The sequence below is a fragment of the Hydra vulgaris genome, chromosome 09, assembly GCF_038396675.1.
Source record: "Hydra vulgaris chromosome 09, alternate assembly HydraT2T_AEP".
Classification (NCBI taxonomy): Eukaryota; Metazoa; Cnidaria; class Hydrozoa; order Anthoathecata; family Hydridae; genus Hydra; species Hydra vulgaris.
Genome location: NC_088928.1, coordinates 49,542,716 through 49,559,590, shown reverse-complemented (window position 1 = coordinate 49,559,590; position 16,875 = coordinate 49,542,716). Strand labels below are relative to the sequence as shown.

General features: G+C 26.7%; 1 protein-coding gene across 1 annotated transcript; it reads left to right on the top strand.

The window, feature by feature from the left end:
• Positions 1 to 213: 213 nt before the first annotated feature.
• LOC136085543 (uncharacterized) lies at positions 214 to 1,368 on the top strand. The gene is made up of 2 exons (XM_065806858.1): positions 214 to 948; positions 1,042 to 1,368. Exons 1-2 carry the CDS (start codon positions 214 to 216, stop codon positions 1,366 to 1,368), a joined length of 1,062 nt encoding a protein of 353 aa, XP_065662930.1.
• Positions 1,369 to 16,875: the final 15,507 nt, after the last annotated feature.

Here is a 16,875-nt window from a genome sequence, read left to right as displayed (position 1 = left end):
ATATATATATATATATATATATATATATATTTATATATATATATATATATACATATATTTGAATATAAAGAATAAAATAACAACTGCGTACAAACTAAATTTATTTCTTTTTAAGATTTGTCAAAATGTGAGTAAAATTCTTATTAAAAATATAAAACATAGATTACCCGATAATTTATCAAAAGATTATCTTTAAATAATTTGAAGAAAAAAATGAACGGTTCAACAGTTTATCTGTTTAATAAAGGAACAAGATTTGTACTTATAAACGAAGAGGACGCATTTTATAAATTAGAAGAGGAAATTAAACACTCAATAACTATCAACTATGACCCGACTCAAACCTTTATGACTAAATTCGAGAAACTATTATGCAGGTTACGAAAACAAAAAAAGTTAGATAACAAGACTTATTTTCAAATGTACCCTTCTGACTGCGTACCTCCACGTTTATATGGAGTCATAAAAGCTCACAAGCAAGAAAAGAACTATCCAATGCGGCCAGTCGTTTCTACTATAGGTACCCCACCATATGGATCATCAGAGCATCTTGTAAAAATTATACAACCAACCTTAAACAAAAACAAAACAAGATTATCAAACTCCTCCTCGTTTGTCAACGAAGCAAAATCTTGGTTAATTGATCCTAGTGAAATTCAAGTCTCTTTTGATGTGGTGGCGTTATATCCCTCCATTCCAATTGACAGAGCGATTCCTGTGATTATCGATATTTTAAACAGCGATATTGATAATCTTAAAAAAAGAACCAAACTAATTCTTAGTGATATACATGAAATGATCGAACTCTGCCTTAACCAATTTTATTTTTTATACAAAAATGAGATAAGATCTATACCGAATTCGGGGCCTATAGGTCTGTCCTTAATGGTCGTAGTTGCCGAAGCGTTTTTACAGCATTTGGAAACGAAAGCTCTTATCATTGCTGAGGTTGGTTAATTTTCGCCAAAAACTTACAGAAGGTATGTAGGTGACAGTCATGCAAGATTCGACTCAATACAAAATCATGATTATTTTCTGGAGTTGTTAAATGAACAAGATCCAGCAATAAAATATACTTCGGAAAAAGAAGACAATAAAAAAGAATTAAACTTCTTGGATATAACTGTAACCAATACTGATAACTCATGCTATAACTTCAAAATCCATCGAAAATCGGCTATCACTAATATAAAAATAAAACCAACATCAAACGTTAATCCAAAATTAGTTGTGGGTGTTTTTAAAGGTTTTGTATCTCGTGCCGTTAAAATTTGTTCCAAAAATTACCTTGATGATGAAATACAGTTTTTAGTAAACATGTTTGCAGAAAATGGGCACGATAGATTAAAGCTTGAAACAACTGCTTAGAACTATATTCAGAAAAGAATCAACCTTTCTAAAATAAATTATAATAAAACAGAAACATTTAAATATACAGATAAACTTCCATGGCTCCCAAGAATAGGTCCAAAACTAAGAAAAGAACTTAAACCTTACAACGTCAGAATAATATTTACTACACCACCTACGTTAAAAAATATCTTATGCAACAACAAGTCTAAGTTAATGCCAAATAGCAATCCCGGTGTCTATAAACTCACATGCTCTTGTGGCAGTATATACATTGGTGAAACAAAAAAGAAAATTTTAACGAGATGCATTGAACATCAAAAAAACTATTTAAAAGGTATATGGGATGTATCTGGTGCAACCGAACATGGTAGAGAATGTAATAATATGTTTGATTGGTCAAATCCGAACACACACACACACACACACACACACACACATATATATATATATACATATATATATATATATATATTTATATATATATATATATATATATATATATATATATATATATATATATATATATATATATATATATATATATTTATATATGTATATATATGCATTTATATATATATGTATATAAATATATATTTTTATATACGTATATAAATATATATGTTTATATAGGGGCTCTATGAAAAGATTGTGGTGACACCAGTCATCCGTATCTTCTTTGAGCTCCTGTCTGTCTTATATATATTCTTTGTGTAACGTAAAAGTTTCATTGTAATTTTATTATTTTATTTTATATAAACAGCAAAAAAAAAAAAAAAAAAAAAAAATATGTATATATATATATATATATATATATATATATATATATATATATATATATATACATATGTATGTATATATATATATATATATATATATATATATATATATATATATATATATATATATATATATATATATATATATATATATATATATATATATATATATATATATATATATATATATATATATTGAAAACATGTTTAATTCCTCTTGGTCGTAAAAAAATTGAACATTGAAAACATGTTTAATTCCTCTTGGTCGTAAAAAAAGGAATAGATATGTACGAAAACAACGTTGTTTTTAATGTGCTAACAAATTTATTAACATATTTAAAACAAACTTGCTTTTTTTTTTTAATTTGTTAACATATTTAAAACAACGTTTTTTTAATACTTATCTATTCTTATTTATTCTAGCGTATATCAAATTTGAAGTTAGCGATTAATTTTTTACTAAACATTTTTAAGTAGGTATTTCCTAGAAATGAACCTCATTTCTGGTTGGATTTTGTGACTTTTGTTTCGCAATCGTTCCGGCAAGATTTTTTCTCAAAAAGTTTCCGGCAAGGTTTTTTCTCAAAACGTTTTCTGTTTTCTCAAAAAGTTTTTGGCGCGAACGCAAGAGTTTTTGCCGCGATCATTTTTAACTGCTCTTCAGGAATATCATTTAAAAAATCGAAATAACAATACAAAGTATTGAAAAAATTATTACAAACAACGCGGCGTTGTTTGTAATAATTTTTTCAATAATTTTTTAAAATTTTTTAGCGCGAATTGTTCGCGCGACTAATTAAAACTAAATGTCGTGTAGACTGAAATATTTTTACGTTGGGTTCAATTTACTCTAAAATATGCAGTTAAGCAACCAAGGGTCATGGCTTAATTGGTCAAAAGTTGAATGTTTTAATGTGTTAGTATGTTGAAATATGAGTTATATTTTTTGTTCATGGAAGAATATATGTATTTTTACACATTTTTCGTATTATTTTAATCATAATAAATAAGTCTTCAAAAAGATGCTCGATAAACCACCATGATACTTCTTCTATACATACAGTTTTACATTTAAAATTGATACTTAAATTAATATCTTTCTTTTAAGCTAGAGATTTTGAAAGTTAATCAATAATCTTGAGATATCTTATTTTTTCTTGTATAAATTGACATTTTTCGTTTTCAAAAAGTCTTAAAACCGAAAATAATGAATTAACTTTAAAATCTCTAACTAAATATTAACCTAACACACTAAGGACCATTTGTGAAATTTTTTTATAAATGAAGTAAAAGATAAGTATAAGTTTATCTCTGATGTTTCTATGTGACTTTTTGACTAATTTTCAGAAAATTGGGACAAAATATTATTTTTTTATTTAATAAAAAAAATAAAAAATTTTTTAAGACTTTATCTTGCATGTTAAAATGTAAATGTTATAAAAATTTATTTATCACTAGACATTTAAAACATCTTTATTTTAAATTTTATAGTTGATACAATATATTTCGTAAAAATAATATTTATTAGTAGGTATAAATAGTATATATAAATAAAACAGTATGAAAAAATGTTTACAAATATCTTAACTTACAACGTGTGACGTGCTACACATCAGTGTTGTCCGTGTTTAACCAAGAATTGCATTTAGATCATTTTATGAAGTAAGTATATGTTTATTCTTTATTATTGTGCTATTAGGATACTTATAAACACAAAATATTTTTTTTTTGAGAATAAAAAAATGCTTGAAAGTTATTGAAGCTCCAATTTTTATCTTTTTATTATTAGATCTTCATAATTGTTTATATTAACTATTATTTTTACTTTTATATTTTTGTTTTGTTTTCTGTTATATTACGTATTCATGAATATTAGAGCTATGTTCATTAAGTTTTAAAATTATCTGGATTATTTTGCATTTTTTTTGTTTACTTGTATTGTAACTTCATTAAATATTTTTAGAAAGGATAAATTTTTACTTGGTTACAGGTTATTAACTTATTATTAAGTTATAATTAAGTTTATAAACAAGTTTATTATTGATTACAACAGTTTTATTATTAAAAGACCTCCAGGAATGTAAAGACTGGTACTGATTTGAATAAAATGTATAAACAGCTACAAAAAAGTATTTAAAGAATTATAATTAGTATATTCAATCAACTATTTGAATATGTTACATTTTATAAGTAATGAAGTGAAATGTTCACAAATTTTCTATTTTTAAAGATATAAATGTTTTATATTAATAATTTTTCATACAAATGTTGGTGTATATCTTAAAAAACTGTGTTTCTCTCATATATATTCATTAATATCCATTTATATGTTGCATGTTCAAAAAAAATTTTAAGTTTGTTTTTCAAAGTTGATAAATATCTGATACAAGGTATCAAATATACTTTGTATGAGGTTATAGTAATCTGATACAAGATATCAGATTATTAAAAACCTTGATGTTTGTGTTAAGGTTATCAATGTATAGCCGTGATCCAAACAGGGATGATGAGTCCCAAAAGGACACTGGATTTGTAAGTCACAAAAAGATTACTTCAAATATTGTAAATTTCAAAATAAATAAATCACAAATGTAATGATTTGCAAAGCTGCTCAGTTTTATTGCTTTTTATTAAAATATTTGTGCTGGCAAATATCAAAAAGAATCTACAAGCAACAAAATTTTTGCTTTCATTTTATTTCTGAAAATCCTTTTACAATTTGATTATATCTCGATTTCAAAAATTATATTTATTCAAACTAAGTAATATATTTTTTTAGACTTGGATTTTATTTATATCAAAGATTGGATTTTATAAAAAAGATAGCATACTCAAAATATAAAAATAATTTATTTCTATTAGTTTTTATAAATATTATTTGTTATAAAAATATCAATAACATGACACCTTTCTTATGTTATGCTTTTTCTTTTTTTAGAATTAATTAAGGTGTAGATGAATATAGTAGTTCTATTAGTTTAAGGTTAGACTATTATATTGGTTTAAAATTAAATTATTCTATTGGTTTAAGATTAAGTTAAGGTTAGCTATTTAATCTACAACTTATGTAAAGCTAGGCTGTTCAACAAGCTATGTAAATTACAGTGTGTGTAGATTTATGCAATAGAATTTACAAATTGAATGAATTTAGAACATGTAAGATAGATTGATTGTACAGTAGTAATTTTTTATTTTCGTTATTTAGGTATTAGCAGGCTCTACTTGACAACTTACCATCCTGCAACGAAATTAAAAGAACCTTCAAGTACAAGGCAATTTAAAATAATTCTTTTTGCAGCATTTTCTAAGAAGAATTTTCCCTTTATTTTTTTTACTAATTAGATAACTTATATTTCATAATTTCTTTAAATTATTTTTGGAGACAAAATTTTTTGTTTAAAAGTTATTTTACATATAGACTTTTAGTTTTAATATTTATTCTGAAAATATCAATTTGATTTACGTTATTAAAATATCAATTTTATTTACGTGAGAGTATAATCTCAAGATATAATTAAATAACGATAGGATGAGGTACATAAACATTCGCTTTGTTTTCTTAGAAAAAAAACCGATTGCGCAAACTGGCAATCGGGTGGTTTTTTAACTAAAATTAACGCCGTGCAAGTTTGAATAACATAAAAGAACTTTGCTTAAAGAAACAGAAGAGTTATTAAAAGATCAAGAAAAGAACTTCACACAAATAGTATGTGGAAATATGAAAATAGTTACTGATCGACTCGACAAAATAGATAATAAATTAAATATTAACAAAGTAAATATGCGAAATATTGAAAAAGAATTAAACGATGTGAAAGAAAGTCTCAACTTTCAAGAAGAAAAAATAAAAGAAAGAATTAACACAAATAAGAAAGAAATGTGATCTTGAAGTTTAAGACATGAATAAAAAAAATACTGACTTACTTTAAAAAAAATACTGACTTAAATTCGCTTTAGTCGTAACAGATTAGAGTCGATGGTTTGAAACATTCACCAGGAGAAAGTTAAAATGATTGTGAAAAATCTGTGAAAAAAATAAAAATTTCTAAAAATCTTAAGCAAAATTATGGTGGAAGACAAAACACCAAGAACTATCGTAGTGAAACTATTAAACTACTAAGATAAAATTAATAATTTAAGTTCACTTAAAAACCTAAATGGAAGTGGAATATATATATAAATGAAGACTTTTCTAAAGAAACTATGTAAGAGAGAAAGAAACTTTGGGAAGAAGTTAAAAATCTTCGCAAATAAGGTAAATACGCAACGATTAAATTTGATAAAGTTTTTTGTAACGAATTCAGCAAATAAGAAAGATTATGCGTTTAATTGAGAAAATGTTTTACGTAAGTTTAAACGATCGAAGCAAAGTTAGTTCCTTTAACTAATGGCTAAACAAAACAACAAGTGGTGTGAAAATAAAATTTTTAGTATGAAAACATTTTATTGACTTCTGTGATTTAAGTGCGACAGATTTTTTGTAAAATTTATTCCAGTCCTAGAAAAGGTTGATGAAGTCACAAAATTTGGGCAAATTTTTAGCCCAATTATGGTCCCACTTTTTTTGCCAATTAAAAAATCATATAAAAAATCTGTTCCAATCATATCACAGAACAACCTTGGAAGAACAATAATCCAAAAAATATTTTGTTAAAGTTGTGTAGATCTTAAGATACGCTGGCCGGGGTCTTTCAATAACTTTGTGGTTTTTGGTCTATTTTACAGGTGCCATTTTACTAAAAATTTACTTTTTTAGAAAAACCTTTTTGTAAAAATAAACAAGCTTAATTTTGTATATCTTATTGTGGGTCTTTTCTCTGGATTAAAGACATACAACCTAAATTTGCGTTTTCGTCTAAATTGACCTATTCCATTTTCAAACAATATATTAAAAAAATCATTTTTTCAACAAAATATATTCTTGATTTTTTTTAATTTGGTAAAAAGTATTTTCAGTTGCTATACGGCATATTGATTTGCTAGGTTTTATTTTGAGTTTTACTTCAGAAGTATGTAGAATATTAATTTTATAATATATTTTGTGATTATATATTCTTGGTATATATTTATTTTATATAGTATATAGATGTTTTTATTGTAGAAGAAAATAGAGTTTTGTTAAGGGCTTCGTGATAAGGCCATTACGATCTTCTTGAAGTCCTGCCCGTTTAATATTATAATACTTAGTGTAAATAATATTAGAAGGCAAGTAAAAAAAAAAATAAAAAAAAAATAAAAGATGATATCTGTAGTAGGGTAGTGGCAAATGTCTACGATAAATAATCCTATATTTGAAATTTAACGATAAATAATCCTATATTTGAAATTTTTAAGTCTTCAATTAAAACAGGAGTTGTAAGTTAAAAATGTACCGGACAAGTTAAAAATAGCTAAGGTAGTATCAATATTTAAAACAGGAGAATCATACTTAATTAATAACTATAGAGCTATCTCGGTACTCCCTACCTTTTCTAAGCTTCTCGAAAGAGTAATCTTTAACAGAGTGTACGAATATTGAACCCAAAAAAATATCCTAAATAAAATGCAATTCGGTTTCCGAAAACGATATTCAACTAAACTCACAATCCAAAATCTAGTTAACAATTTAAGTGATTCTTTTGATAAAGAACAGTATGTTCTAGGAATCTTTATAGACCTGTCAAAAACGTTTGACACTGTAAATAACAATATCTTACTTGAAAAGGTGTAAAGCTATGGGATGAAAAACATAACCCTTGACTGGTTCAAAAATCAAAAAATCAAAAATCGAAGCAACAGACAACAACGTGTTATTTCAAATAATTATAAACACTCAAAACTACTATGAGTTAAGTGCGGTGTCTCCCGAAGTTCCATTCTTGGACCTCTTCAAATTTAATATATATTAAAGATCTTAAAAAAGCCTCAAAAAACTTGATGTGATTATGTTTGCTGATGAAGCAAACTTGTTTTATTCCTTGAACTCAATCAAAGACCTTTATAAATGTATAAACATAGAGCTTAAAAGATTAAATATTTACTTAATACTTAAGAGCAGCCGTAGCGCACTTGCCTAAGTAACAAAGAATCCGTGGTTTAAACCCCACTTCTGGGCAAGTTTTGCGACATCGGTTAGGAAGGAAACGTGAACTTCCATTTAAATACTCATCCTCGGTGCTCTGTGATAAGACCATAAGGACTTTTTGGGGTACCTAAATTTAATATATATATATGCATATATTTATATGTATATATATATATATATATATATATATATATATATATATATATATATATATACATATATATATATATATATATATAAATATATATATATATAAATTATGTTAGTGTATTCTACAAACAGAGTGCTCAATGTTCTAAAAGAACAGTGCAATAATAAATTAGTAAAATAAATTAAATTAATTAGTAAATTAGATTAGTAAATTAGTAAATTGAATGTATATACTAAGTTAATGTATAAACTAATTTATATATATATATATATATATATATATATATATATATATATATATATATATATATATATATATATATATATATATATATATATACATATATATATATGTTTATACATATGGTTAAAATTAAATAAGTTATCACTAGGTACAGAAAAAACAAAATACATATTGTTTCATTTCAAAAAACAAAAAAATAATTTACTACTACCCTTCCCTTACTAAAAATAGATAAGGTAAACATTGAAAGAGCAGAAACAACTACATTTTTTGGGATACTTATTGATGAAAGTTTATTTTGGAGAGCCCATACAAGTACAATAAATACCAAAATTTCAGAAAATATTGCGATGCTCCTATTATTCCTATGTTGTCCCAACATAATCTTAAATCTCTTTATTTCTCTTACATCCAAACTTATCTTACGTACACTAATTTTACATGGGCAAGAACACACAAATCCAAATTGAGTACTGTTTTTAAGGCAAAAATATGCAGCAAGATTAGTTTATATTAAAGATAAACTCACCGATACTGAACCCTTACTAAAAACCTTGAATGCACTAAATGTTTACAGTTAAAAATCTACCAAAATATACTCCTCATGCTTAAATACAAACTTGGACTAGTCCCATCGCATTTTTTAGATAACTTTTTTCCATTTGACTTTAATAGATAAATAACAAGAGCAACAGGCAACTTCATATTGTCTGAGAGAGCAACTAAGTTCTCACGGTTTTCTATTTGCTACCGCGGTCTGTACCTATATAACAAAATATTATTCAAAAATATAGAACTTAAAGTATTAAATAATCCTGCCAACTTGAAAAATAAACCAAAACACCTCATTCCTAATATCGACAATATCGACATGTATTAAACACAACAAAAAAATTTATACTAAAATATTTATGCGTATTACTGATTATATATTGTTTAACCGCTTTTGACTAGAGAGCCTATATACTCAGAGAGCGGACATACGTGTAATCATTTATGATTGGTTGTTTGATTTTTTTAATTTTAGACGCTATGTTTTTGCCAAAAAAACTAACTGAGAGTAAAAACTACAACAAAACTTCATCTAATATTTGACCTAAAAGGTAAAAGTATGCCTGGTTGTGCTGCAGTAGGCTGCCTTAACAGACCCGAGAAAGGATTTTTAATGAAATGCTTCACGAGAAATGAAAAACAGAGGGCTATTTGGACTTCTAAAGTTAAACGACTTAACTGGATACCTACAAGCACAAGCTTTTTATGTGAAGTAAGCATAACAAAAAAATATGTAATTCATCCTAAGAATAATTTATTGTAGAATCAATAAAAATACATGTTTGTTTAATTCTTTTATTTAGGCACACTTTGATGCTGATCAATGAGAAAAGACCAGAGAAGATGGATCACGAAAACTCAAACATAATGCCATTCCTACTATCTTTAACCACGTTAGTCCGAAACATAAGCGAAAAAATCCGGTCAAGCCCTTTCCAATACCAAAAAAAATGAAAATTAATTGTATAGAAAGTGAAGAAGTCGTGGAAAATATTTTGATTGAAGTAAATAACAATGAAGTATCTAATCACTTTGTGCTACTGACGTTGATAAAAATTCACTTATTTAAATGCAAAATTGGAGAAATTAAGAAAAAAAGTCATTATTCAAACGAAAAAGATAAACATTTTAAAACTTAAAGCAAGAATAAATGCTACTCAAAAGCATAATTTTAAAAGGAGAGATAAATTTAGTGTTCTCAAAACAATACTTAAAGAAGATCAAATTATATCCCTTAGAAGAAAAAATATGAAATTCATTAAATCGTCAAATGATACTATAAATGAAGCATTAGAACTCAAATTTACATGTGGTCAAAGTGGTTATGAAAACTTACTTCGTTTAAATTTACCATATCCATCATTACGTACCGTACAACGAAGATTAGAAAGTCTAAAATTCCAAAGTGGCATTTTTACAGAAGTCTTTGACTTTATGAAAACTAAAATTGATGTTATGAAAATTCACGAAAAAGAATGTATTTTAATTTTATTTAAATGTCTATAACTGAGAGTGTTGACTATGACACATCTACAAGCTTTTATTATGGATTTGTTACATTACCTGAACATTATAGCCAAGCTAACCATGCTTTAGTTTTTATGCTTGGAGGAATATCTACAAGGTGGAAACTAACTGTTGCATATTATTATACTGGAAGTTCTGTTAATGGGGGTGTATTAAAAAACATTGTCCTATTGATTTTTTAGCAGATGTGCCACATTTATTAAAGAATATAAGAACATCTCTTTTATGTAACAAACATTTCATAATAAAAGCTAAGATTCAAGAAAAGTATAAACTTAAATCACCAATTATAGATTCAAAACACCTTAACAAGCTTGTAGACTATCAAGAAGGAATGGATTTGAAGTTTGCTTATAAACTCACATCAGATCATCTTGATGAGAAACATTTCAACAAAATGAAAGTATCAAGAGCGACATCTGTTATAAATCATGATGTAATTTGCGGAATAAAATTTATTGCAAATGAAATAAAAGACGATTCTATGCTCACGACTGCTTGGTTTATAGAAATTATTGATAAATGGTTTACATTAATGACTTCCCAAAACCCTGGTATGGCTCTTAGTATAAAAAATAACAAAGTTTACAATGAAACAATAACGCTTTTAAATGAGGTCATAGAGATATTTCGTGGTTTAAAAGTATTAAGCCAAAGTGGAAAAATAATGTTAAAACCTATTCAATTTGGTGTTATATTATTGACAACATCAGTTATTAACTTTCAAAATAAGATTCTTCTAGAAAAAAAGTTTGATTTTCTAATGACATCACGATTTACCCAGGACTGCTTAGAAAATCATTTTTCACTGGTTCGTGCAAAACAAGTAGTTCCTACTGCTCTTAAATTCAAAAATATATCATCATAGGGCAGTTATGATATAGATGAAAGTCAATTCTTATTAGGTTCTCTTGATATAGTCAATAGTAAGGTGCTTAAGCCACAGCAGAGAGAGTGCATTGTTTTACCCAAAGATTGGGATAAAACCTCCAGCTTAACCCTAAGTGATGCTGAGAAAAATTGTTTGTTTAATATTGCAGGGTACATAATTTCTAGAGTTAAAAAAGTTTAAAAAATTTGCACATTTTGTTTTGAATCTCTAGGTTCTAAAATTAGAGTTAATGCTGATTATGCAAAGTTTTTTATAGACAAAGAGCACAAAGTGGGAAATTTATTTTTTGCAATCGAAAAAACTTTTGCATTTTTTTTACAAATTGAGTTTATATTCAGATCATTTGAGTCATACCTTGTTTCCCAAAAGAATTGTAATACTATGGTTAAAGAAAAAATTTATTCTGATGAAAAAAATTAAAAGTTTAACTTTGTATCCTAATTGTCATCAAATTAAATTGAAGCTACAAACAGGTTTATAAAAATTAGACTTAAAATATTTAGCCTTAAAAAAAGCGTTTATTATGTAAAAAGAAAAGAAACAAAAAAAGTTCTCGTGAATTAAGCAGCAAGAGTATGGCAATGCATGCATTGGCACTAAAAGTTAAAGTTCAACTTAAGAACTAATTTATAAAAAAAATTGTAAAACCTTTGTCAAGTTATTTTGTAGATTACAACTATTTTTTTGCTGTTTTTTTTAAGTAATTTGCCAAATAAATTTTTGTCAAAAAGTTGTTTTGAAAAAAAAACAACTTTTAAAAAAAAACAAAAACTTGTTTTTGTTTAAAACAAAATTATGTGTTTAATTGTTTTTTATTATGTTTTTAAGTTTCAATTAATTTTACTTGAATTCATGTGTTATACGCTAGTTTGGCAAAAACATGGCCGCCGTTTTCCGTATGTCCGCTCTCTGAGTATATAGGCTCTCTACTTTTGACTATATATAAAAATGAAATAGACTTTATTTAACCATTGAAAGAGGTACTCGATGATAAGTCTTCATAGACTTCTTCGAGTTTTCCTTTACAACAAAATGTATATATCTGAAGAAACAAAACAATTTTTTCTTTTTTTTTCTTTTTTTTAATCTTTTATTTTTAAAAAGAACTAGTAGTTTTTATGACAAGAAGCACTATTCATTTACGTTATACTTAGTTAAACTTGTTCAACTACTTTTCATTGCGTTTTATGTGGTAATACTATGTTATATTTTTTACGTTGCATTGTATTTTGTCATGTAGTTGTAACGTAACCATGTGTAAATTTATTGAAGTTATTAAAAAAAAAGAAGAAAATATCTACAATAATTCAAGATGGAATGCCGGAATTTATTGTTTACTTTTTAAGACAATGACACAGACTCGGTAAATTAAATCAAAAAAACATTATCCTACAGGGAAATGAAGAACTACAGGTAAATATAATTAAAAAGTACAAATTTCTTAACGTATGCAATGTAATTTTAGAAGCTTAGGAATATTGTGGTGCATAAAGAGTTTCTATCCAGTTTTAGTCAACAAACTAGCTCTTTTTCATCAAAAATGTTACCTACCTCTGAGAATAGTCTCGTTTTAAATGTTACTTATTTTATGTAGTTAAAAAATAAAGAATCCCTAATTTACTAAATATTTAAGTTTTAACCTAAATGGAAAATTAGAAAACAAAGAAATAATTTTAACTATGAATATTATGTAGGTTAAAACTTTTAATGCATAAAATTATAACTACATATAAATAATAAGAAATAAATTAAAAAAAAATTAGATTTAAATGAAACAAATATCTGGTTAATGAAATAGGTTATATATGTTATAGTTTATAAATATATATTATATAGCCACGATGCAGAGGTGCAGTCTTTCACTTTCAATCTTGAAAACAAAATATTACATTAATAAAATTCTTGTTCCGGCTGGAACAAGAAATTTATTAAAATCTCTGGCACATCCGGTTCTAGCCAGAATTTAAAATTCCCATTTCGGTACACCCCTAGTATTTACCATTATGGACGAGTGAAAACAAACCGTAAATTCACAGATAAAAGATGAAGATGATTTGATAAAGTCATTAATATGCATATTGTATTTGTTTGCACGAGATGACTTTCGCAAATGGCAAATTCAAATTCAAATTAAATGTATTCTGAAATAGATTTTACATTTCAGGGAATATTTACATATAGTACTAATTTTAAGTAAACACCGTAATAAGAAACTAAAACACCAAACTAAAAAAACAAAAAAACACATAAAAAAAACACAAAAAACACAGACACACAAAAAAAACAACGTAAAACAGTACAATACTTAAACGAAAAACTTTTGGAATAATATTTAAGTAAAAAGTTTGATAATTTTGGACATAATTCAAATTTCTTTTATACATCTATCTAGAATAAAAGACTTTTATATACCTAATTAAAATATAGCAATAAAAGAGAAGTAGATTATAATATTATACAGTAACAACATTGTTAATAATGTAGTAATATAAGTACCGGTAATAATAATAGGCAATAATAATAAAAACTCCAGTTATTGGTAACAATATTCAAAATGATAATAATTTAAATGATAAAGATAACACTTCTATTATTAATAATAAAAATAATAATAATGATAGTAATGATAATAATATTAATAGTAATAATAGCAACAATAATAATAATAACAATATTAAAAAATAGCAATATTTATAATAGTGAGAGTTAAAAATTGAATAATGATATTAATTTGAGAAAAAGTTAAGAAAGAGCGAGTATTAGTAGTAATAAATCAGCATTAAAATGAAGAAAGTAGTAGAAATTTTTTTTGGAAAGGTCAACTATTAGCAGTTATAGACCAACATTGAAGTGAATAAGGTTAAGATAGATAGTAGATAGTTAGCAGTAGAGTAGCATAGAAATTAGGAAGAATACTTGTTTAATAAAAAATTAAATACACTGTTTTTGAATTTGGAAAATTTAGGGAGAGATTTTAACTGTGAAGGGAGACTATTCCATGTGCATATGCTCTGATATTTAATCGATTTATGTCCATAACAAACAGTTCTATGTTTAGGTATAGATAATTTGAAGCTTTTAGCTGAACGAAGTTGGTAATTAGTATTTTTTTATAAGTAAAAAAATTAGTAAGCGGAGAAGGAAAGGTTTTATGTCGCTGTTTCCAAACAAATAAACTGTTGGAGTGTTGAATAAGATCTTTTAACTTAAGTATCTTTGATATGTAGTAGAGCATATTTGGGTCAGAGTTAAAATGCTGAAAATAGATTATTTTGAGGGCTTTATTTTTGAGGTGAGATAATCTTTTAAGTGTTAGAGATTATGTTTGTCCCCATATTTGACAAGCATATCTAAGATGAGACTCAAAAACCACATGATATATGTTAAGAAGCGTTTCCAGATAAGGATAATGTCGTACTTTGGCCAACATACCGTTGGACCTGCTTAGTTTCAGTGCTAAGTCTTGAAGATGGGATGCAAAACTTAAATAAGAATCAATTTTGATACCAAGATACTAGATAAAATTCACAGTATCTATTTTGTGACCACTTAATCTGAAATTAAGTTGCTTTTTAATTTTTGTTTGACTTGATTTAAAGATAACAATTTCAGTTTTTTCGGAATTGAGTGATAATTTGTTAGATAGAAGCCACTGGAGTAAATTCGCTAAGTCATAGTTTATATTTTTGTTTATCTTTTTATGTGATTTGTTTATTAAAAGCAGATTGGTGTCATCAGCAAAGTGGTAAGCAGAGGAAAACTTCAGAGAGGTGTTAAGATCATTAATAAAGAGAAGGATAACCATGAGCGAGATCTCGTCTCGTTCTCGTTTATCGTGAGAAATGGGACTTCTCGTGAGAAACGAGAAATAGAAAATTCTCGCGAGAAGTAGAACAAGACAAATAATATTATATTATTTTCCAAATTAAAAATTATTATAATTTACAAAATGCTTAAAAATTTATTTTTTTAATTATGAAATATTTTGACGTGATTTTAATAAATCTAATTAAAAATTTAATTTGTTTTTGACAAAAACAAATTAAATTTTTAATTAGATTTTTGATTAGATTTTTTAATTAGGTTTTTTTTTTAAATCTAATTAAAAAATTTTAATTAGACTTTAAATATTTTTAATTAGATTTTAAATACAAAAACGTTTTGTATATAATGGTGCACTTTCGACTTAATTTCATTAGTTTACCAGTGGAATTCAACTTGACACATATTGTTCATATTAAAAAGAAATATTCTTGCCTCATTTCAACGATCAAAAATGTCACCTAGAAAAAACAAAATCTGGAGATATTTTCAAAAAACAAGTGACGGTGCTGAATGCAAGGCGTGCAAAAAGTCTTTGAAAACAAAAGATGGAAACACAGGCGGACTTCATCGTCACCTCGAAAAAAAACACAGCCAAGATTACGTTGAGTATCTGAAAAAACTGACGACTCTCTTCTTCCTCCTCCTAAGAAGAAACAACGAACCATGGTCAAAATGCTTGAAACAAAGTGCATATAAGACAATTCCATTCAAAAACCGTTTGACTCTGCAATGCTGGATTACTTTTGCACTGATCTGGCATCCTTTTCAGCAGTCGAAGGAAGAGGTTTCAAGAAATTGTTTGACTTTGCAAAAAACTAAAATGAGCCTTCATCACAAAACAGCATATTTAAGAAAGCTTTCAGTTCGGTCAAGAGAAGTTCTAGCTGGAATAAAGAGCATAATAACGGAGATTACGCCAAATCTGAAAAGTGCTGCATTTACTTCTGACCTTTGGACTTCTAGAACTCAGGACAGCTACATCTCTTGGACTTTTCATGCTATTGACGAAAATTGGAGACTACATCACTGGACACCCAATGTCCAACAGTTCCCAGGAAGACACACAGGTATCTTAATTGAAGGAAAGCTGGATTTATTCTTAGAAGACCTAAATTTGCTTGCTGATTTGCCAATGTACTGCGTGAACAACCAGGCAAGAAATATGGAACTTGCAGTCAAATTGTCAAAGCGCCTTGACCAATACTCATGCAACAACCATATTTCGCAATGCGCAGTTCGAGACTCATTTGGAATGACTGCTGGACTGGATGATGCGTTGCAAACATGCAAAGATTTGGCTTCTTTAACTCACCAGTCAACAGTTGCAGCTGAGTTGCTTGAATCAGACTCAGACGCTCAAGGAATCAATTATAGACAGTTGCCAATCTGTTGACACAAGATGGAATAGTGAACTGGATTGCATAGCTTCTGTCCTACATCTAAAGAGTGCAATTATCAGCTTATGTGCAAATGAGGATATTTTTTCTTCAAA

Coding starts and splice junctions, on each gene's coding strand:
- LOC136085543 (XM_065806858.1), top strand. CDS start 214: ATGAACGGTTCAACAGTTTATCTGTTTAATAAAGGAACAAGATTTGTA. Junction 949..1,041: donor AAGCTCTTATCATTGCTGAG/GTTGGTTAATTT, acceptor TATTTTCTGGAG/TTGTTAAATGAACAAGATCC.